General features: G+C 36.3%; 1 protein-coding gene across 13 annotated transcripts in view; it reads left to right on the forward strand.

Moving 5' to 3' along the window:
* Nucleotides 1-593: 593 nt before the first annotated feature.
* CFAP20DC (CFAP20 domain containing) overlaps nucleotides 594-23,190 on the forward strand; it is a 261,668-nt gene continuing 239,071 nt past the window's right edge. For 7 of the 13 annotated variants that reach the window (XM_069560493.1, XM_069560499.1, XM_069560490.1 and 4 more), the window contains exons 1-4: nucleotides 598-992; nucleotides 3,888-3,977; nucleotides 6,421-6,514; nucleotides 14,563-14,635. Coding sequence is in view for 9 of the 13 variants with exons in the window: in XM_069560490.1 (XP_069416591.1) it covers nucleotides 972-992; nucleotides 3,888-3,977; nucleotides 6,421-6,514; nucleotides 14,563-14,635 (278 nt within the window). In the remaining 4 variants the exon portion in view is untranslated. Of the gene's footprint in view, nucleotides 993-3,887; nucleotides 3,978-6,420; nucleotides 6,515-14,562; nucleotides 14,636-23,190 lie in introns of all 13 variants that reach the window. The other 6 variants (XM_069560489.1, XM_069560502.1, XM_069560492.1 and 3 more) reach the window with 3 other exon arrangements.

Raw genomic sequence — 23,190 nt, forward strand, 5'->3', positions numbered from 1 at the left:
AGGAGAGAGCGAGAAGGTACTTTTTTAAAAAAATCTTACACTTTAAGAGTGTTTCCAACTCAGAACCAAACTTAAGCCAGCGCCTGCCTCATGTCTTTATTATCTGGAGCAAAAAAAAACCTTGGCTTTTTGAAGCGTGCAGTGACCTTGAGTAAATACTCTTACCTCCTTGGACCTTTTGAAGCAATGAAAGGGTCTGGCGACCCTAGAACTGACTGAAGCCACGTTTAGAAACTTGGTTCTCTGAGTCCATGACTCTTCAGCAACCTATCACTAGTCAGTGTTCACGACGAGAGACCAAGTCGATGTGATATGTTTTCTAGAAAAGTCCAGCATTTGTGGTAGTTGTTAAGCCAGGTTAAGTTTTCACTTATCTTTGTAGACACAAATCACTACCTGACCAGAGTGAGGGTATCAGATTGGACGTTCCACCCTTTCCGCGGGAGACCCTCGGTTGCCTGGGCAACGCCTACGTCATTCCGTAGTCTCACGTGTCCCTCAGCGTGACGCTCAGACAGCGCCACGCGCTGGCGCCTACTGGGAACCAATGGGCGCGGTCGGAAGGTCCGTCCTTCTCGCCCCCGCCCTTTTCCGAGAGGATTCGGGGGCGGGACGGCGGCGGGAACGCGCTCGCCTTTCCCGGGCTAGCGGGCGGGCGGTTGTCCGAGGCTCGGCGTCTGTGTGTCCCGTCACGTAGATTACGCACACACTTCATCCCCGGCTACCGCCGGGAGCTGTGCCCTCACAGACCCGGGCACCCTGGCGGCTGGGTCGTGATGGTTCGGGTCGCGGGTCTGAGGTGGAGCTAAGTGCTGAGAAGAGCCTGGGAGTCGCGACGGAGCACGAAGCCCTTCCTTGGCCGTCGGGCCCCGAGCTTCACGCCCTCCCGCCGACTTCCAGCCGTCTGTGTCGAGCTGTTTTTCTGGAAGCCCTGAACTCCGTGCCCCTCAAGCCCTGGGCCCCCTGCGGGAATGTTCAAAAATGAGTACCAGGTAACCCGAAACGGCTGTCCATCCTGTCTAGTTCTCCTCTCGGGTGAGGTAGCTCACGTTCTGTTGACAACTCTCAGCCACCCACTCCCTACCCCACATCCCCAAATAATACTGTCTTTTTAGGGGTAGGAAGGAATTACTGGGTAAGTGCTCTTGACCCTCCTCCCTCACCAAAAAAAAAAAAAAGGCAGCTGTGTGGGGATATGATTTGATTTTTGTTCACTCAACAGTTCCGTGCTTCTCAAGGTGTAGGGATGCCTGTGTTTGTGACTGAAATGCAGTCTTAAACCCTCAACCAGACCTCCTGGACCAGAAACTTGAGGACAGGACCCACCAATCTTGAGTTTTACCAATTTTGAGGCACTCTGGTAACTCGGACGCTATTGAGAAGAGAGTAAATAAGTGAATGCATGAATGGGTTCAGCCCAGAAAGAGCATAAGCACTTTGGCCATGTGCTATTTTCTACCCCCCGCCCCAAACGGGGGGTTAGTGATTCTCAAACATGCGGTGCATGAAGATTATTTGGAGTACGTGTAAAAATACGAATTTCCTGATCCTCACCCTCAAATAGAGTGAATCAGAATCTCTGTCGATGGAATAGTTAATTTACCTTCATAGAACCTTTCCGCAGTTGATTCAGATGCAGGTGGTCCAGATAACACACTGAGGGAAACTGCTTCTGGCTCTTCAGTCACCGTGCCTACCCTGAATAGTTCTCAAAGCTCTCCAGCTTTCCTCACCTAACTGGGCATCTCCCTGCTCTTCCTTGGCTCCAGTCTCATGCCCTCCTACCTGTACCTGAGGTTACACTTTCCATGTGTCTGCCATCTTAGTACTGCTGTTAGGAACAAATTTGTCCCTGTGCTGGAACAGTCCTCTGCTGGTCACCTCTTCGTTGCTTTTATGTTTTGGCTGCGCTGGGTGAACACAGAGTTCATTAGTACCAGTAATGATTATTCAAAAAAAGGGCAAATTGAATTGTACTGGGTAAAAAAGCTTGAACTTGGAGTGATTCTTACTTTAAGAATTCCTATAAGATTTTTATATATTTAATACAATTTGGACATCTATTTGTACAAAAAAGAAATATTTCTATAGTCATGCTAAATGTTCTCTACTGTGATCCTGAGACCATGGAGGGACATGCTCACATAAAATCACAAAACACATTACTGAATGCCCATAAGCTTTAATTATAAAAGAGAGGCATTATAGATGATTGTCTCTAAGGAAGTTTGCTGAAAGAAACAGCATAAATATGATTTTCTTTAATGGCCTGTTAATTTATAAGCAACGCATAAGCAAATGTATGATTTTTGTAGTGTCCAGGCTCTCTAGTGCGCAGGCTCAGTAGTTGCTGCGGTACAGCTTCGTTTCTCAATCTGAGGTGGAACTGGTACCCCCCGCGTTGGAAGCAGAGACTCCTGGACTGTCAAGAAAGGCCCCACGCTTTGTTTGCTTTTCACCATATACTACTACCTGCCTTCTTACGAGTCTCCTCAGAGTGTTCCACAGTTCTCTTCTTTTACATTTGATGTCATTAAATGTGTTAGAACAATTTTAGAGAGCTTCTTTCGCTTAACATAGGTAAAATATATATTGTTCTATAAAAATCTGTGTCCAGTGTGGGAAACAGGTGATAGGAATGGGCACAGGGGAGGTATATCTTTCTGTCTCTTCAGGTATATGGATTTTTCTAAAAAAAAAAAAAAAACTTCCTCAAATTTAAAATTCACAGTGAAATATACCCTGACTTCAGAAGCTATAGTAATTCTTTTCCTCAGTTTGCACATAACACTCGCTCAAGAAGACATTAAATGTCTCAGCTTCAAGTGATTGTATGTTAAAACACAGAAGCAAAAATATCTTTGTATTTGAGAAAAATTAAAAGCTGTACACTTTATGAAAATCAGACAGTTGCTTATCTGCTGCTTATAAATTAACAGGCCATAAAAGAAATCATATTTACGCTCAGGTTCTCAGTTTCTTTCAGTAAACTCTGCCTTAGAGACAATCATTTATAATGCCTCTCTTTTATAATTAAAGCTTATGGACGTTCAGTAATGTGTTTCATGATTTTATGTGAGCATGTCCCTCCATGTTCTCAGGATTACAATAGGGAACATTTAGCATGTCTATAGAAATAATTCTCTTTTTTTGTACATATTTTGTAGATCACCAAATTGTGTTAAATATATTTTAAAAATCGTATAGGAATTCTTAAAATAAGAATCCCTCCCTCTCCAAGTTCAAGCTTTTTTTAATTGACCCAGTACTATTCAATTTGCCTTTTTTTTTTTTTTTTGAATAATCATTATTGGAACTGATGAGCTCTATGCAAGGTCCTGAATGTGGTGGTTTATGTTTACTGTCCTGTGTAATCTGACAACCCATTTTACAGAAGGAGAATCAAGAAGTTAAGTATCTCCAAGGTCAGTTAATAAATGGAAGAACTGGTATTGGAACTCAGGTTAGTGTGACTAAAAAGCTTGTAGCCAGAGATAATTATCCAGTTTGATTGGCCTTGCCTGAGAGTTGAGTTTTGACCCTTTAGTGTGTATTGAATAAAATATTTTGTGAGCATGAACTATATACATTAAGTAAATGAATCTTACACTGAGAGATTGTAAAGTTTGTATAGCTTGAAATTTATTTAATATTTGCTTTCAAAAAAAAATTTCTTAAACTATTAACTTGAGGTGACTTGAATCAGAACAGTTGTTGCTTAGATACACCCAAGATATAAAGGAATAATAACAAGGATAATGTTTCCTCTCAGATCTACTTTACTGACAGATTCCCAGAACAGTGGTTATAGACTATGTGGTAGATATTATTTCCTCCTTCTTAGCATTGTCTTTCACTGCAATTAAAAAATTTTTTTTTCACCCTAGGGAGGTGCATTTGTTGAAATCTTTAGTGCCCAGGGTAAAAATCCTGGAGCAAAATGGAAGATCCTCGGCAGTCCATCTGTGATTTGGAAAGTAAGTGTTAGAAATTAAAGCCAGCTAAATCCGGGAAAGAAATGAGACTAAAGATTATAACAAAAAGGACTTGGTAAGGTTTCAGAACTGGTTTATCTGTTCATTCACTTCAAAACCCTTTCATGACTCCTGGCTTCAGCCCTTTGAGATACCCCTCCTCATTGAAGACTTTGGCACACAGCTCATAGCCCTTCTCTACGTGTCAAGTCCTGCTGTTGTTTTAGGCGACTTCAGTATCTGTGAGGAAAATCTTCAAACCCTGGGCTTCTCATTTTCTTGACTTCCTCTCTCATGACCTTCTCCACTCTACTTCAGCACTGTTTCCCTCTGTCACACTTTGTACCTTCTCACTGAAACTGCATGGCCTCTGAAATTCCTGAGACCTTAAGTCTTCGATTCTTAATGTTGCTTGCCTAGTTACTCCCACTCTATTTGTTCTTCAACCTAATTGTGACTATTAGGCCATTGACCATTCTACTTTTTTCTCAGTGTTTAGACTGATTTACTTACTTACCTACTTACTCACTTAGTCTGTCTTCACTTTCTTTTTCTCTCTAGCCCAGAATCCATGGTCCAAAATTTCAGTCACTTCCCAGTCAAGACCTTGAATGCCCTGTTCCTTCTCCTTTCATCATGCCTGTCTAGGAAATGCCAACTGTTTCTGAATTCCTGATCACGTCTCTTTCCTGTGTCTGCATATGGGCTTCACAATACCTTTGGAGAAAATATCTATAGTCTTTCAGGTTGTTAATGCTGTGGATTAAGTATGAACAGCTCAAGAACCTAATCTTGTTCTCCTGGTCTCTAAAATGATTCTTTCTCTAGTATCTTTCAGGTTTCTAGCCATAAATTCCTTACCCCCTACCCCCAACCCACCCCCAAGACAGGCCCTCCTCCCTCATTTACCAGAAGACTTCACCCCCCATTTCACAGGGAAAACCAATAAAACAGGTAGGAACTACCTCAGCCTCTTGACCACCAGACCTAAAAATCCATATCCTTGCCTTTTTCTCTTTCTCTTCTTTCTTGTACAGTTGAGAGAAAAATATCTTTCTAGAGACTTTATACTATGGATAGTTTTTTAAACTACTGTTAATTGAGTGCTTACTATTTGCCAACCATAGGATTGAGCAAATTACATGTTATATAGTCTGTACAATAACCTTGTATTTCATAAAGTACACTTATGTTTATCTTATAGGCATGATAAGGTTAAGTGACTTGCTCAAAATTTTATAGCTTTTACTATGAATGAAAGTAAATAGGTGCTGTGAGGGTATAGAGCAGATAGGTCAGGAAAGGGTCCCCTGAGGAAATAATATTTGATCTCTAGCTAACTGGGCACCAGATGGAGCTGGTAGAGAGATAATTTCAGACAATGATAAAAGCAGGTATAAAGTCCTTGCTTTAGAGAGAACTTAGAATTTTTAAGAAACTGCTGGAAGGCTAGAGGCTAGGATGCAGAGTGGAGGAGAGTGTGAAGCAAGAGATGAAGTTAGAAAAACTGGGCAGGGGCTGGACTAAAGAAGGGTTTAGGTCATGTTGGAGCTTTTGATAAGCTGTTAAAAGGTTTTAGTGTATGCCCAATATGTGTGCAGATGAAATAAATAATATACTCTATGTTCATTGCAAATACATGAGAGATGTTATTGTGTTAAATATAATACAAATTTATTTAAATGTTACTTAATCCTTAGCAACCATTGGTTACAGTGTATTTTTAAAACATGTACCAAAAGGAAGAGGATATATGAAGGTTTCTTTGTGGAAAAGGGGTCTTTGTATTTAAAGATTGGAAATTTGCTTCAAGATTAAAAAATAATAATAACAATTTGCATTAATACTTTGATAGAAATTGTATTCTCATGTATAACAAGTTTTTCACATCCAGGTGTGTGTTGTTTATGTTTGTTTTTTAGATAACCTTCCTTGGTTGTAACACTTTAGTTTGTACTGATATTAAGTAAATGATGTATGGAACTTCACATTAGAAGACTGGTAAAATAAGGCACTGATTAATTCTATATGAGCCATGGCTTGAAACCAAGAAACATCCAGACTAGATACAACATAATTTAGATGGTTTATTGTACTGTTAACAGAGAGCAATGTTCAGCCTGTGCTATTAGACAGAAATACATTGATTATAGAGGGGAAGGATACCTGAACTCTGGAAACTCTAAATTAGTAACTTGGGAATCCCTGACATTAGAAAACTTATTATTTGGAGAAAGAGTGTCTGGATATAGAAGAGAATTTGCCAAGTAGCTAAGTGTGGCTTCTGTATTCCAATTCCCAGCAAGTCTTAGCAGCATCATTAAGACCTGGGACTATTTTTAAGTCATTTGAGTGTGGGGCTTTTTGTATGGGCTTGCTACTTCAATTTTATAATAAAAGTCAAATAAAACACACAATTACCACTGTGTTCAATTTTGTTCTGTAGGAATTTGATAAAGAAGTTAAAAGTTTTGTGTTTGTACTGGAAGGCAGCAGCCAAACAAATAAAATACAGTTACCAAAGGAGAATAAGCAAATCCGTAAGTAAGATTTTTAACATTGAAGCTTAACATTTGATGCTTAAAGTGAAACTGTTAAGTCTCATAAACAGACGTGTAAGTTTGGCTTTTACTGGCATCTGTTGATGTATAGTAATAAGATTTTTTTTTTTAATTTAAAGAGTAACTTTATACCAGGCTTTTGAAAAAGATTCTGCTTCATTGTTTATTAGAAATATACTTCTATTTTTAAAGAAGATTTAGAAGATTATTTAACCTTCTAAATTACAAAATATGTATAAGATTATTTCATTAGAATAGTAATGATGTTTATTAAGCACTTAACTATGTGCCAGTGACTTTCTAAGCATTTCATTTTTTAAAATTCTTTTAATCCTGACAAATAAGTCTTTTATGGATGAACACATTAAGGTTGATTCCTCATCAAGAGCTCAGGTTGTTAAGGCTATACTTTGAAATAAACTCGTGAGTTCTTATAGTGAATTGATTTTTGAGGGGAAATATATGTGAAATACTATATAAGGCTTACTTAGTAATATATCAACTTACATACCTTTAGAAATATTCATATCTAATAAGTAAAGATATGAGTATGTGATTTAACAAAAAACGCCAAAATAGATTTCAGTTCTTATCTGTTCTGGGAATTAGGAATAGTGGTTTAAAGCAGAAGGAACCCTGAGTGATCACCTAAATTTCTGATCAGAAGCCTAACTGTTGGCCAAACTGGGGTTAAAATTCAATGCTTTGCCACAAAATTAGGCTCTGCATACCCTGATGTGATTTAAGAAATGTAAATTATCAAAATGATTAACCATATTTTCATTAACCTTGTCCTATATTCATCTATTGTGTTTTAACCAATGTAGGTAATCAGTTATTTTTTACATTCATTATTTACTTCTTCTTTCATTAAGAACATTTATTGAATACCTGTTGTGTACCATGAACTATGAAAAGACCTAGTCTTGGTATCTGATTTTCTCATTTTAATCCTGTTTTCTAAACCTTTATAGACTCTGTGTTTTATCTACTATTTCAAGCTACTACATGCATATTTTAGATTTCTAAGACATAAATCAAGCCATAGAAATTATAGTTGAAAGATGATTTATTTTAAAATGGTATCTTTCTGAATAAAATAAAAAACAACTTCAAAGAGAAGGGATAGTCATTGTTAAAATAATTGTTATTAGTTTATTACCATTTTAAAACTATGATTTCCTCATAGTTTGCATTTTTTAATAGCAGAGATTTTTTTTTTAATTTCTCCATAAATCTGTACTGGTAAATAACGTGAACTGAGATAAGCCATGGAAACATGTCTGAAAATGTCGATTATTTTTAACAAGAAACATGGACCATCTTTTTTAAGACTATTGACTGTAAATGAGCACATCTGATATTCAGGAACATGACTTTGCTCTAAACCAATTTAGTTCTTTTTTATTATTGTTGGCCTCTACATCCCTTGATGCCTTTAGCATCTATGCCCATGATGATGTTATTGACAAAATCAAATCACTTCTAATAACCTTTCTCAGGTGGCCCTGAGAAAGATTTCTCCTCTAACAAAGGCTCAGTAATTAAAGACAAGCTCCCCTTGCCTACTTTTATCTATGTTTTTTTTTAAGAAATAAAACAAATTTAATGTGTTATAATTGCTTTTTAAAAATGGAAAGATGATTGTTTTAACTCGAAGAAAGAAAAATCTTTTAATGTATTTCTTGTACAGTGTCCTGCAATTAAAAATTAATCTTTTTCTGTAGCATGTACAGCCCTATAACAAATGAAGCAGTTTATATAGTCTGCCCTGTACTAATGCCTTTAAGATTAATTACTTGGAATTTTTGATAATAGCAACTTATAATTATTTTCCCTTCTATAAAATGACCTATGTGAAGTTGTTGTGGTTAAATTTAAATTTAATGGCATGCTTTGAATAAAGAATTGACTTTAAGTTAAGGATTCTAAAATAAGTTCAATTACCATTTTGCATTCCTACTTTAAGAGTAAAAACCCACTTTATTTTTGCCAACTTGACATTAGACACTTCATATGTATTTCCTACTGTATTAAGTACCTATGAAGGAATTTTAATAATGAAATTCAGTATTTTAAAATTTTAATTTTAAATAGTAATATTCTGAATTATATTTGAGCATCTCTGAATATGTCAGAGTGTTTTTTTTTAAACTGTATATTGTCAAATAAAGGAAGATGTGATTATCAGCTTGTGTGTTTCTCCACGACAGAACTCTTGCATCGTTTACTTTGTACCCCTAACTTAGTGTATCATATATATATACAGAGATGCCCATATGAAAAGAAACTCTATTACATGTAAATAGCTGTCATTTGGATGGTCTCCCTGGGGACTTTCTATTTGAGGCTTATATTTGAAACCATACTTTTCTCTGCCTGTGACATCTTAAGCAAATGGTGTGTGTCTTGGGATCAGCATCCCTGAAGCTGTGTGTTGATCTAAGTTTCAGCTGCTCTGGTGGATGAGGTCATCTTTATGAGGTTCCCCTCAGGCTACCCCTGCCCTAACTTTTTGTAATTCTTTGAAACAAACTTCTTACGATTTCCTCTTTCTAAAACCCTTCAGTGGCTTTGACTTTACCACTCTATTGACAGCGCTCTTGTCGAGGTTTCTAGCGCTCTTTCTCTTCTTGAATCCAGTGGCCCGTTCTCAGCTCTCGTCTTGTTCAACTTAGCAGCAGCGTTGACAAAAATTGACATCCTCTACTTGATATATATTGTACTTTCTCCACTCATCTTCCAGGATGCCCATACTCCTGGATTTTTTGTTTGTTTTTCTTTTTCCTACTTCACTGGTCTTTCTTCTGTGTCCTTTCGTGGTTCTTCCTCTTCTCTCCAACCCAACTTAATGTGGCAATGCCTCTGGACTTAGTCTTTGACCTTCTTAACACTAAACTACATTTAGTTCTTTAGTTTCAGACTCTAGTCTGATGGCTTTAAATTTCATCTCTGCTGTGTACCAGCTTGCATTCTTATCACTGACTTGTGTCCCAAACTCCAGATTTGTATATTCGATTGCTTTGTTGACATTTCTACGTGGATAGCTTTCCCTTGGAAATTTTTGTTCCTCCTGCAGACTGCCCCATCTCAGTTGTTAGCAAGTTGTCTTTCAGTTGCTCACCCAAAAAAATCTTAAATCATCTTAATTTTTTCCTTCTTTTCATTTAACCATCAAGAAAATCTTGTTGGCTCTATCTTTAAATTAGTTTTAGAGTTTGACTGCCTCTTGCTACTTTCCCTGCTGCCACCCACCATTATCTTGCAGTATTGCTGCTAAGTTGCTTCAGTCGTGTCTGACTCTGTGAGACCCCATAGATGGCAGCCCACCAGACTCCGCCGTCCCTGGGATTCTCCAGGCAAGAACACTGGATTGCCATTTCCTTCTCCAATGCATGAAAGTGAAAAGTGAAAGTGAAGTCACTGAGTCATGTCCAACTCTCAGCAACCCCATGGACTGCAGCCTACCATGTCCATGGGATTTTCCAGGCAAGAGTACTGGAGTGGGGTGCCATTGCCTTCTCCTGCAGTATTGCAGTAGCCTTCTAATTAGTCTCTGTTTCTGACTTGCCTCCCCACAGTCCATTGTCAATTTAGCAGCCAGACCAATACTTTTAAATCAAGCACTCTTCTGCTGAAAATGCCCCATCTCTCTCTGGGTAAAACCCAAACATCTATAGGGCGCTGTAGTATCTGATGTTCTCTTAACTCTGATCTTACCTCCTGTTACTTTGCCTTGTTCACTCGCTTCCATCGTACAGGTCTCTTTGCTGTTTTCAGCCACAGTCTGGTACCTTAGCACTTGTGCGCAAGCCATACCCTCTGCCTAGGGCTTTCTTTTTCCAAGTAGCTACATGGCTCACTCTCTCCCCTTCAGGCCTTCACCAAATAAAGTATCATCTTCTCAGTGAGGACCATGCTTGCCCATACTTAAATTACAACCTGTGCTTTGTATCCCGTCTGCATTCTTGATCTCCTGTACCCTGCTGTCCATTTTCCTACAATAATTATCACCTTGAACTTGCTGTTTAGTATGTTCTTTTATTGTTTTTTTCCACCATCACCAGAAACTAAGACCTACCAACACAGAAACTTAGTCCACTTTGTTCACCTAGAACAGTGCCTGGCACATAGTAAACATTCACTAGATCTTTATTGAATGAATGGATGAGTGGCTTCCTGTTGATTTTAGGATGATCTGTATCTTTCACAGGGCTTTTGGCCCCACGTCCCTGACTATTTGCCAGACATATCCCCTACTCCTTTTCCCCTTCTGTCTCTCCTGTCAGTCCTTTAGGCCTTTAAGTTCATCTAATCTAATCTATCAGTTCAGTTCAGTCACTCAGTCGTATCCGACTCTTTGCGACCCCATGAATCGCAGCACGCCAGGCCTCCCTGTCCATCACCAACTTCCGGAGTTCACTCAGATTCACATCCATCAAGTCAGTGATGCCATCCAGCCATCTCATCCTCTGTCGTCCCCTTCTCCTCCTGCCCCCAATCCCTCCCAGCATCAGAGTCTTTTCCAATGAGTCAACTCTGCATGAGGTGGCCAGAGTACTGGAGTTTCAGCTTTAACATCATTCCTTCCAAAGAAATCCCAGGGCTGATCTCCTTCAGAATGGACTGGTTGGATCTCCTGGCAGTCCAAGGGACTCTCAAGACTCTTCTCCAACACCACAGTTCAAAAGCATCAATTCTTCGGCGCTCAGCCTTCTTCACAGTCCAACTCTCACATCCATATATGACTACTGGAAAAACCATAGCCTTGACTAGACGGACCTTAGTTGGCAAAGTAATGTCTCTGCTTTTGAATATGATATCTAGGTTGATCATAAATTTCCTTCCAAGAAGTAAGCGTCTTTTAATTTCATGGCTGCAGTCACCATCTGCATTGATTTTGGAGCCCCCCCAAATAAAATCTGACACTGTTTCCACTGTTTCCCCATCTATTTCCCATGAAGTGATGGGACCGGATGCCATGATCTTCGTTTTCTGAATGTTGAGCTTTAAGCCAATTTTTTCACTCTCCTCTTTCACTTTCATCAAGAGGCTTTTTAGTTCCTCTTCACTTTCTGCCATAAGGGTGATATCATCTGCATATCTGAGGTTATTGGTATTTCTCCCGGCAGTCTTGATTCCAGCTTGTGAGTATTCCCTCTCTATTTGATATTTTTTCCTCTCCTCTGCCCCTATCTTCCTTGCCCAGTCAATCTCTGCTGTTATTCCTAATTGAACTCCGCTGTTACTTCTACAAGAAAACCTCCACTCATCATACTCTTCCTCCCAATGACTCAGGATTATATAGGCTTTCATAGCAATGTGACCTTCTCCTTCATGAAACCTAGTATGTAAGTTCCAAGAGAGCAGAGAGCATGTCTGTCCTATTCACTATGAAAGCTTTAACACTGAGTCTTTTTCATAGTAGATGCCCAATAAATCTTTATTGAATGATAGATCTCATTTGATTTATACAAATGATTCTGTGAGGGGTAAACCTAAATTATCAACCCAGTTTTACATATGAAAAGTAAAAAGGCCCAAACAGGTTTTCCGATGTGCGCAAGGGGTGTGGAATAACCCATTATGAAGCCATAATTGTTTCCTGTTTTCTGTGCTTCAGCAGCTAAGGTGCATTTTAGAGTCCTGTCTGTATCAGGACTCCAGTAGCATCAGGAAGTACCTTCAAGTTACTGTTACCAAGTTACAGAAGGTTACTGCACTGTGTTTGGTCCCAACACTTTGGACAGCAGAACACTTGCAAAGTGTATGTTGAGGTATACAACTGTGATTTGCTGTAATGGAACAACTGTAAAACCACTATTCAAAAGAAGAAAGGATCTGACCTCTTAAAAATAGAGGTAGCTTTTGTCCCGGGCAGAGAACATATTATGAAACTGCAGAAACCTGCATATTTCAGTAAAAAAGTGAATTTTTATGAATTTTACATACTTGATGGGCATTTTCTGACTTAACAATAGTTCCAGCATTGCTTAGAGTGATTTTAAATATAATGTAGACATGAAGAATCAGTTTAAATTTACTTGGCCAAAGAGTCAGTTTAAATTTACTCAGCCACTGGAAGAAAAAATGTTGCTATAGAGTTTATTTAGCATTTCTGACACACAGGATCAGTGTCTGTCAAATGTTATTAGAGTACTTTTTCCTTTGTCAGATCATTACCGTATGGTATTGTCATACTTCTTTTAATCTTAGAAGTGAAGCCTTTTGGAAACTAGGGCTTCTATATGTGAGAGAGTTGAATTACAATACTTTCTTTTTTTTTGAGGGCAAGCATCTTTCATATCTAAAAATGTTCATACAGAAATGCCCTATGTGTGTAGCTCTTTGTGTTTGAAGAGAACAGTTGCTGATTCAGTGAGATCTGTGACATAAATTAGGACCTTTTGTAAAGAGAGATTTCATTTATCCCAGTGCTCTCTCAGCTCTCTTTATGGGGCCTTTCTGCAGTGGAAAAAATACTGTAGGGCCAATCAATGGAAGATACATGAGAGAGATTGATTAATGGTCTTTTACTTAAGTTGGCCTCATTTGGGTATTTGATTTTGGTTTTGTGGTCCAGAGCTCTAGTTGTCTTGTTGTCTGTTCCCATAAATGTGGTAGAACCTGATTCCTGGAGAATTTTCTAAGATCAGAGACTGTTACCTTTACTGATGACTGTTTGCAGCTTAGTACTTTAAGTACAATTTATCCTTGTATGTTTGATTTTTAAAATATTAAGCACATTTGGTCAAATATGTTTATTACTTAGAAACTAGATTTGAAGTAAAATATAGGCACTATTTAATGGAATGTTGTAAAAAATTTAACATAAGAATTCTAAACCAGAATGTTTTTATATGTAGACTATCCAAATATAAATTGTTACTTTAAAATACTTAAATATGTTAAGTCTGCTAAGTTGGAATGAACAGAAAACAGCATTCATGTTAGACCAGTTACCTTTCTTGAAGTGTTTTCTCCACGTATTGGCTTATACTATTAGATTTGTAGGAGAGGTTCACAGTTGTATCAAGACATCTCCACTTCCTAAGCAACATTCCATATTAGGGAAAAAACAAATTCCTGGAAGTCATGTTTCAGGAGGAAGTGATACTAAAACATTCTCTAAAAGCATCATAATTGAGATATCAAGTGAAAGTTCAAAAGCTGAGAGGAAAAGAATTAAGTGAATAGGTCTAAAGAGGTAATACAAAATCAGTTGATTTTTTTTTTTTACTTTATTTTACTTTACAATACTGTATTGGTTTTGCCATCCATCAACATAAATCTGCCATGGGTGTACACATGTTCCCAATCCTGAACCCCCCCTCCCACCTCCCTCCCCATATTTTTGAAGCAGTTGTAGACTTCAGTTATCAAAAGTGCCATAGGTCTTTCTCCAGGTATTTTTAATTCAGATGAAGCTGGTGATAGGGAATAAAAGCTATAAGTTTTTAATTTGTGAGCATTAAATTAAATATATTTTAAATTAACAAAAAGTATTTAACTGAAAATATGTTCCTCCATCTATCTCATTTTAGACACATTTAAAACCATATGAACTAGATATGGCTCATCAACTATTTTTCTGTTCTATTATTTTTTGTTAAGTTGTTAAATACAGTTAAAATTGTCAGTAAGAATAATTGCTACATGCTTTTATGACCGCCTTAATGAGAAAACCTATAGTTCAGTTTTATATGTGTGTATTGAATGTGTACGCTTTCTTGCAACCTAATAAAAACAGTAAATAAAAAAGTGTTATTTTATAAATTTTCATAAAGATTTCACCAAGCCCACAGATGGGACTTTAAAAGACAGCATTTGTTGTTAGAGTTGGATTTGATTTCATCATTTTTTTTTCTTTTGTAGTGAGATTGTAACTCAGAATAGTGTTCTTGCAATTGTGTATATTATTGAAATGATAAAAGCTTCAGCATATTGATGGCATGTGATTGTTTTGTTTATATGTACATACAAATAATTCGGACATACAAACGTATATTTTCCTCCTTTCATTTTAGTTGGACTGATCCAGAGGTTTCTTGTACTTCAGATTTACATACCCCTGGGACAAGACTTCTCTACTGAATTGCTGTAAGATATATAGAACTTCTTTCAATGTTATATGTGTATTAGACATTTGATCAATTGACACAGTGCTAAGAGTCATTAATTACAACTGGCAGTTTTTGCATTAAAGAGCAGTGACATATCAAGTCGACATGAAGTAATTAAACTAATTTAATAGTATTTCTGGATATACTGTAGTCTGGCATTTCCCTAAGGGGAGAAAACAAATTTCATCTGTTTAAGAAAATATCAAAGGATCCTGAATTTAATAATGAAGAGCCTATGATTTGAAAAGGTAGGAGGTTTCCCTTTTCTCCACACCCTCTCCACTGTTTATTGTTTGTAGACTTTATGATAATGGCTACTCTGACTGATGTGAGGTGGTATCTCATTGTAGTTTTGATTTGCATTTCTCTGATAACTAGTCATATTGAGCATCTTTTCATGTGCTTTTTGGCCATCTGTATGTCTTCTTTGGGAAAAATGTCTGTTTAGATCTTCTGTCCAGTTTTTGATTGAGTTGTTTGGCTGTTTTGACATAGAATTGCATGAACTGTTTGCATATTTTGGTCTGTTTGCATAGCTGGTCACTTTGCAAACATTTTTTCTCATTCTCTGGGTTGTCTTTTCATTTTGTTTATGGTTTCCTTTTCTGTGTAGAAGCTTTTAGTTTAATTAGGTCGCCTTTGTTTATTTTTGTTTTTATTTTCATAATACTAGCAGGTGGATCCAAAAAGATATTGATGTGATTTTTGTCAGTGTTCTACTCTGTGTTTTCTCCTTAGAGTGTTATAGTGTCAGGCCTTACATTTAGGTATTTGATCCATTTTGAGTTTATTTTTGTGTCTGGTGTTGGAGAATGTTCTGATTTTATTCTTTCACATGTAGCTGTAAAGTTTTCCCAGCACTACTTATTGAAGAGACTGTCTTTTCTCCATATTCTTGCCTTTTTCATAGATTCATTGAGAATAGATACATAGCTTTATCTCTGAGCTTTCTACCCAGTTCCATTGATCTATATTTCTGTTTTTGTGCCAGTCCCATACTGTTTTAATAACTGTAGCTTTGAAGTATTATCTGAAGTCAAGGATTCTGATTCCTCTAGCTCCATTTTTCTTTCTCAGAGTTGTTTTAGCTATGAGGGGTCTCTTTTGTTTGCATACAAATTTTAAATTTTTTGTTCTAGTTCTGTTAAAAAATTGCCATTGATAAGTGGATAGAAATTGCATTGAATCTGTAGATTGTCATGGTAGTTTGGTTATCTTGACAGTACTGATTCTTCCAATCCAAGAATGGCACTACAGAGCACAGCACACAACCCCAAAACATGGTATATCTTTCCATCTGTGTCATCTTCAGTTTTCATCAGTGTTTTAAGTTTTCACAGTACAGGTCTTTTGTTTCCTTAGGTAGGTTTGTTCCTAGGTATTTTATTCTTTTTGATATGGTAGTAAATGGGTTTATTTCCTTAATTTCTCTTTCTGATTTTTCATTGTTACTGTATAGGAATGCAAGAGATTTCTGTATATTCCTTTTGTATCCTGCAACTTTACCAAATTCATTGATGAGGTCTAATAGTTTTCTGGTAGCATCTTTAGGATTTTCTATGTAGAGTATCTTAATGTTACTTACTTTTGTTGAGATATATTCAGTTTTTCTGTTTACATATAGATGGCTTGGGATATATTTGTTTTAAATGGCCTTGCTATGAACCAGTTGTTTAGCAAAAGTAAGAATATACAAATTTTACTCAGTTGAGCTACCTGTTATCTGATATAATTCTGAGAATGAAAATAACATTTAATTTCTATACTCAGAATGGAATATTATTTAGGGACTCAACTATACATTATATTTAGTGTATATGTTTTCTAATTTTTCCTTGTAATTAATAGCTGTCCAAGGTCAAAGCCTTATTTTTAGTCTTTTATTTCCCCTGCTGAAATAAGTGACTTTTCCTATTAATGAAGTTAATTTTGTACTAGATACACTGGTGCAGACCAAGGAGAAGGAAGAGCTTTCTTAATTAAGTGAGATTAATATAAATTTGAGGTTATTAATTTCTTTTTTTATGTTAAAATATTAATAATGGATGCATGTGTTGGTAAAATATGAATTTTGGCTAATGACACATAGGTTTTTTTCTGGAATGATGAAGAATAGATGGAACAATTTATGTTTTTATTTTATTCAACTTTAAATCTCAGAAACCTTCTAAGATTTTCTCTTATCATCTGCCATGGTCAGCAAGATTCTTTAAACTACTTCTAATAGTAACAAGACCAAGCAGCATTTGATGCTCTTATGTATCTCTTTCTAGTTCTGCAGAAAAACCATTTTCAAGACTCTAAAAACATTCTAAAGGTACAGTGTACCATATAAAGCTTTATATTCAGTGTAGAGGAAAGTGGTTTCCTACCGAATAGAAGTGAGCATACTGTATTTTATTTTTAAGGTTGTTAGGTTCCTTGCATAGAAATACAGTCCAGCCGTCTTATTCTCCTGATCTCTACCACCTATACATTGAGATTCTTCAGAAGCACTGGTAGGGATGCTGGTAGTTAGCCTTTTGATCAAAGTTGTGCAGGAAACTTGGCTGAACCTCAGGACAGAATCTTCTGTGGATGAGCACTCTTTTCCTAAGCAAAATTATGCTTTATTTGTGCCCCCAAACACTTGAGCTTATCACTGTGGCCTGAGCAATATATTATTTTAACTAAGTTAATAATAATTAGGGCTTTAATTAGAGAAAGTAGTAGGTATCTTAGGTTTACCTTAGTCCTAGCAAGAGAGCAGTTGATATAAATAAGCCTGACCCTTTGTTACCAGGTGATTAATGCACTTGAAGGATGAGAAAATATTTTCATGGGTGATAGAACTAATGGTCAGATGTTGACTATAATCATAGAGTCTCATGTTCTTATAGCCATGTGGACAAACATTTGGATTTTCTAGATGGTTTTAGTTTTATAGTTTTCATAAAATAAATGTCTGGGACAAAGGTCATAATTATTAAATAAAATGGGGAAAACATTCTGTATCCTGACCCTGTGAGATTACCAGATTATAAGAAAATATATTAACTCCACATTTGAATTTGTTGTTTATAGACAGTCAAAATATTTTTGCTATTTTAGGAAGTAATGACAGAGCCCATGTTTTATAAGAAAGAAGGTATAATAATGAGTCTTGATTGTCTTTCAAACTACAGCTTTTTATTTTCCTTAAATGAAAGGGTTTTCTTTCAGTACGCTTAGTGTTACTGTGTTTCTGGCAGCATAGCTCCAGGCCATTTTAAATAATATATATCTCTAACAAGTTTGGAAAGTCACATAGCAGAAAGATATTTGACTTCTAAAATTTTTCATTGTCAAAATGGGAGAGGCATTTTGTTTCACAAAGATACACTTACATATCAAGAGTTTTTCACAAGCAGAGTCTTGCCAGATGGTGTATATATTTAATACTCATTTCTTCAGCATCTTCCTATGTATCTCATGTTCACTGGGTGATTATACAACTCAGGAGAAGGTCATACATCTGTGAGTTAGTGGATGCCTTAGAACCAGCAACAGCTCTGCTTGAGGAATCCCTTGTGATTAGTCAGTCAACAAATTACTGAATTCCTGTTAACTGTCATACAGTATGATAGGCATGGGAATGTCACTCTACCTTGAATCTGTTTACTTCTTCCTACCTTCACTACCTTCCTGGTCCCAAGCCACCATCACATTTCCCCTGATCTACTGTTACATAGAGCATCTGAGTGGATTTCCCGGATTCTTTTCTTATCCTTTTCCAATCTAATCTCTATACTGCAACTAAAGTGATCATTCTAAAAACCAACTGGAATCTTCACTGTACTAAGGACAAGCTCCAAGATCCTTATAGTTCCTATATGCTCTGGTTTCTCACCTCTCCTTGCTCATCCCATACTGCTCTGTTGTCAGCTATATGAAAAATAAGTCTTATGAGATATAAATAAATGAGAAATAAATCTTATGTTGTTTTCTAGCACTTTGATATTTTCCTTCACTACAACTATACCAGTTTGTAATTGTATATTTATTTGATTATCTGTCATTTTGGATGGTCTTTGAGTTCCGTGATATTCTAGCACCTAAAAGAGTGTCTCACCCAAAAGCTCTGAAATATGTATGAGTGGGCAGGAGTGGAATGAGTATAAAAGACCTAGTCTCTGTCCTCATATAGTCTGCAGTGAGGGTGAGAAACCATTTAAAAGGCAATTTAAGTACATCTTTGTAATGTTACAGTGGTACAAGAGCAAGGCATAGGGAACATGTGATGGGTTAGGTAAAAGTAAGAGTACTGGCTTGGAACTAGACAGATCCAGAGTCATATTCTGCTTTATCTCAATGGGACTTTTGGCAAGTTCCTAAACTTGCCTCAGGTGTGGGAGGGGAGTAATAATTCCTACCTCACAGGTTTGTCAAAAGAATTAAATAAGAAAATTAACATAAATTAATAATGGCTAATATTTATTGAATACTTATTATATACTAGTGTTTTATTACATATTATAAATGTAATATATCCAGCACATATGTTATATATGATAGTTGTATGGCATCACCGACTTGATGGACATGAATTTCAGCAAGCTCTGGGAGTTGATGGACAGGAATGCCTGGCATGCTGCAGTCCATGGGCTCTCAAAGAGTTGGACACTACTGAGCTATTATATACTGGACTGAACTACTATATAGTGGGCATGTTCTAAGCATTTTAATTGTTTTCATTCGATCTCCAAAATAAGCCTGAATAATAGCCATAAATCTTGCCTCTATTTTACCACTGAGGAAACTGAAGTCTGGAAAGGTTAAGGAATTTGCCAGAGGTTACTGACTTAAACCAATAACCTTAGAGCCAGAAATCAAACTTAGAGTCTGAATCTAGAACCTGTGCTCTGCCACAGTATACCATGCCTCCATATTTGTAAATTTTCTTTCTCACTATACATACAAATATATGTAGCAGGGGTATTTAATTGAATCTTAGAACAAGATAAAAGTGCTTAGACTTGTATATCTTACTTAGATTCTTTCATTCTCAGCTGTTCTTGTTTCTATAATTACCCTTTTAAGAGATAAATACTTGAAAATAAAGAAAGAATTTTACTCAGATATTTTTTACTTAATATTTCACATCTCAAAATAAGCTAATACTTTCTTATACTTTTTTCTGAGAAAATGAGAGATAAGAAACAACTTCATTTCTTTTTTATTGTTTCTTTACTTTGGTTCATGACTAGGCCTTTTATTTTTCTTTAACATACATAAATTATATTATTCAAAAATCCTGTATCTGTGGATAAGGTGGCTTCAGAGCTTCATAACCTGACTAGAAATTATCAAAGTACGTTTTATTTTGTATGTAAATGGTGTGTTTACTGTGTTAGCACACAGTATATTTAGCATTAAACTAACAGAATTCTCACATGCTTCTCTCTTTCATTATAAACCCACAAAAGAAAATATCCTCTCTTGCTTTTTACAAATAAACCACTCATTTCGACTTGATTATTTCTCAGTTGCAGTTTTCATTTTCAAAGTGTTTAGTGTACCTGTGTCTCACTTTGACCTGAAGTTAAATGATTTCATAAACAACAGATTTTTAAGGATTTTTTTCATTCTGTGGTCTTTTCCATACATTTCATCATGGCAGTGGGAAGCCAGCACTCCCCTGTGAGGGTTGTTAGATGTTTCAGAGCCTGGGGGCAGACATCTGGTGCACAGGAGGAGTACCAAGAACCTGAGTTATTGGAAGAGAACCAACTGCATCTTGAAATAGAAATCTGGTTCACTATATTTGATGCTGCCAATCACACTAAATGATTTTGGAATATTACATTTTGAACAGGAATTGCATTCATTTTACTGAATATTGTTGAGCTGCATTAATTCCTTTGTCTATCCTGATTTTGTCATTATCTTGATGAATTCTGAGAGATATTTTGTACTGTTAATGCCTCTGGTGAATTGACATTACTTTTTAAATTTTCACTCAGCTCAACCAGTGTTTTTTCAATATTCGGGATGAAAACACTTTGAAAGCTGGTGGGCGCATCATGTGCTATCTTGAAGAAGTTGAGATTCTTAGCTTGCAGATCCTAGGGAATATTACTGCCAGAAGTTTTCATGTGTTGAGCCATTAGCTATCTGGAGTACTGCTTTCATTTGGAATCTAATAGAGTAGATTCCTTAAAAAAGAGAGAGAGAAAGACCCATAAAAGTGTCCGTAGTCCTTAGAATTTTAGCTTATCCTTTGTGATGTCTTCATTGCAGTTTTCTGAATTTGAAAATTGTGTCTAAGTAGAGTTTAATGATTTTTAACCAAGAATCCAATGCAGCCTAATATTTATGATGCCCATTCCAGAGTTTTTGTCTTGTCCTTTTGCTCTATCCTCTAGTTTTATGCTTTGGGGCTAGACACTTAAGTTCTGTCTGTTTCCTCTTTAGTAAATGGTAATGTGAACATTCTTCTTACAACTGCCAGAGATAATCGGTGATACTAGATTTTTTTTTTCTTCCCTTAAGAAATCTTGGGAGATTTAGGTTCAAATGCATCTCAAAGTTTCCTTTTCAATTTCTGTATCAGTAAAATGGAAGATTGAAGCATACTCATTCTACAAAAAAAAAAAAGCTTTAGCCTCAGGATAATCTAATGAAAGTTACTCTTACATCGCTTTTTCTGTATTGTTATTAGTGAGCTAGACAAAGAGTTCAGAGAAGAAATGTAACAGAAATTTCAGGTTCTTACACCTATTGAATTTTACTCCTACTGTCGCTTCTTCAGTGATATTGGAGACAGCAGAGTCTTTTGAAACTTTAAGAAAAGTGAATATGGCCTCACAGCTGCAGGCCTGTTCTTTTCACGTGTCACTGGTCTTCTTCAACCACTTTAAAGCCGCCAGAGTTGAGAGAATGCCTAAATTTTGATCATTTCAGGTCAGAATGACATTGGTGAGAGCTTTTGAGATTGTGTCCATGTACCAAGCACAACTCTTCCTGTGGAAAGTTTACTTTCTTATCTTTTTTGGTTATTTTGGTGCCTTCCTTTGAAGAAAATAGTGATTGCTGAATAGCTCCTAAGTTATTTGTTTAAAAAAGGTGTTACCCAAGCGAAAAGTCTCCTATTATCCAATGAAATATTTTTTTGTCACTTATATCTCTAAGCTGTGTATAGAACCGGTCAAAAATGACCAGTGGTTGCTCTTTTTTAAACTACTAGTATTATAGCTTAAAATGGTAATGACACTGTAAGTTTCATAACATTTTGAATGCATCTCATGGCTAATTCCAACTTCTGTCTTTTTCTTTTTAAAATCATCAGTATTTAAATCTCATTATTTTAATTATATCCAATTAAATGTGCTTGCATAATCAGTATATTTTGTTACGTGCATTAGTAAAGAGAGCACTTTAAGATACTTAGCATACTGACTTTCATCATATATTAAATTTGCATGCCTTAAAATAGATTTTATATGGAAGTTTTAGATAACACATGTGATAGGTATATCATTTTCATTTCCTAAATTATTTTATAGTACTCTGTAGATAATCTGGATGCATTCTGATGCGTGCATGCTAAATAAGATGTTAGCAAGAAAAAATTGCACATATATAAATATTTGGAAGTGTCATTCCTCTGTAAAATCCTCTATAAAATCATCATAAAAGGCCATACATTTGTTAAAGCACTATACAGTTAAATGATTGCCTTATCCACTATCAGGGCAAAAGTCAAAGGCCTTGAGATAGATCTGATTATGGGCCTGAGAGTCACTGGCTATACCATGTATTAGTTTGATGACCTGGGCAAGTTACTAGACTCGTGTATGTGTTACAGCCTCACCTGTACAATAATTATATTTATGCCTATTTATTGAGTAATTATGAGAATTAAACTGGATAGTGCCAAGTGGTAATTGTTCAATAAATATTAATTTATACTTTTATATCTCTAAATTCAGACATGGATGCAGGGATATTAAATTTTTTAATTTCTCTTCTGAAACATTTTGTGACAAGTTGGGCATGTCTCCAGTCCATGTGAAATTTCCATGGTACTCATCTCTGAAAAGAGGTGGGGAAGCAGCTTTTTCTTTGGAGACTTTTATTTACCCTGCCACCTGTAAAGTGTGTTTCTCCTAGAAACACCTCTCCTAGCAGGATGGTAACTATTTCAAGAAGGAAAAAGGCGAGAGAAATTAGGGAAGGAGACGTAAATTCTTTTGAATTTTCTCAGCATGTTTATATGAGCAGAAGTTATGCAAATAAATATTTTCAACCCTGGACTAAAACTAAGGAGCACCACATTTGGCACATAGATGAAAACTATAAGCCCATAATAGGACTCCCAAGAGCTTTAATTAAAACCAATAGTCTGCACTTTTTTATTGGAACAGACTAGTGATCTTGCATTTTATATCCATTTCATACTTAAAAAGCTGTTACAATAAGCTGTTTCAAACAATGACAGTGCTATGTATAGTTGGGGATTGGTTGCATTTGTTAGCAGTAAGAACAGCTGTTCTGTTTGATACACACAGATAT

The sequence above is a fragment of the Ovis canadensis genome, chromosome 19 (assembly GCF_042477335.2).
Source record: "Ovis canadensis isolate MfBH-ARS-UI-01 breed Bighorn chromosome 19, ARS-UI_OviCan_v2, whole genome shotgun sequence".
In the NCBI taxonomy this organism is placed as follows: Eukaryota; Metazoa; Chordata; class Mammalia; order Artiodactyla; family Bovidae; genus Ovis; species Ovis canadensis.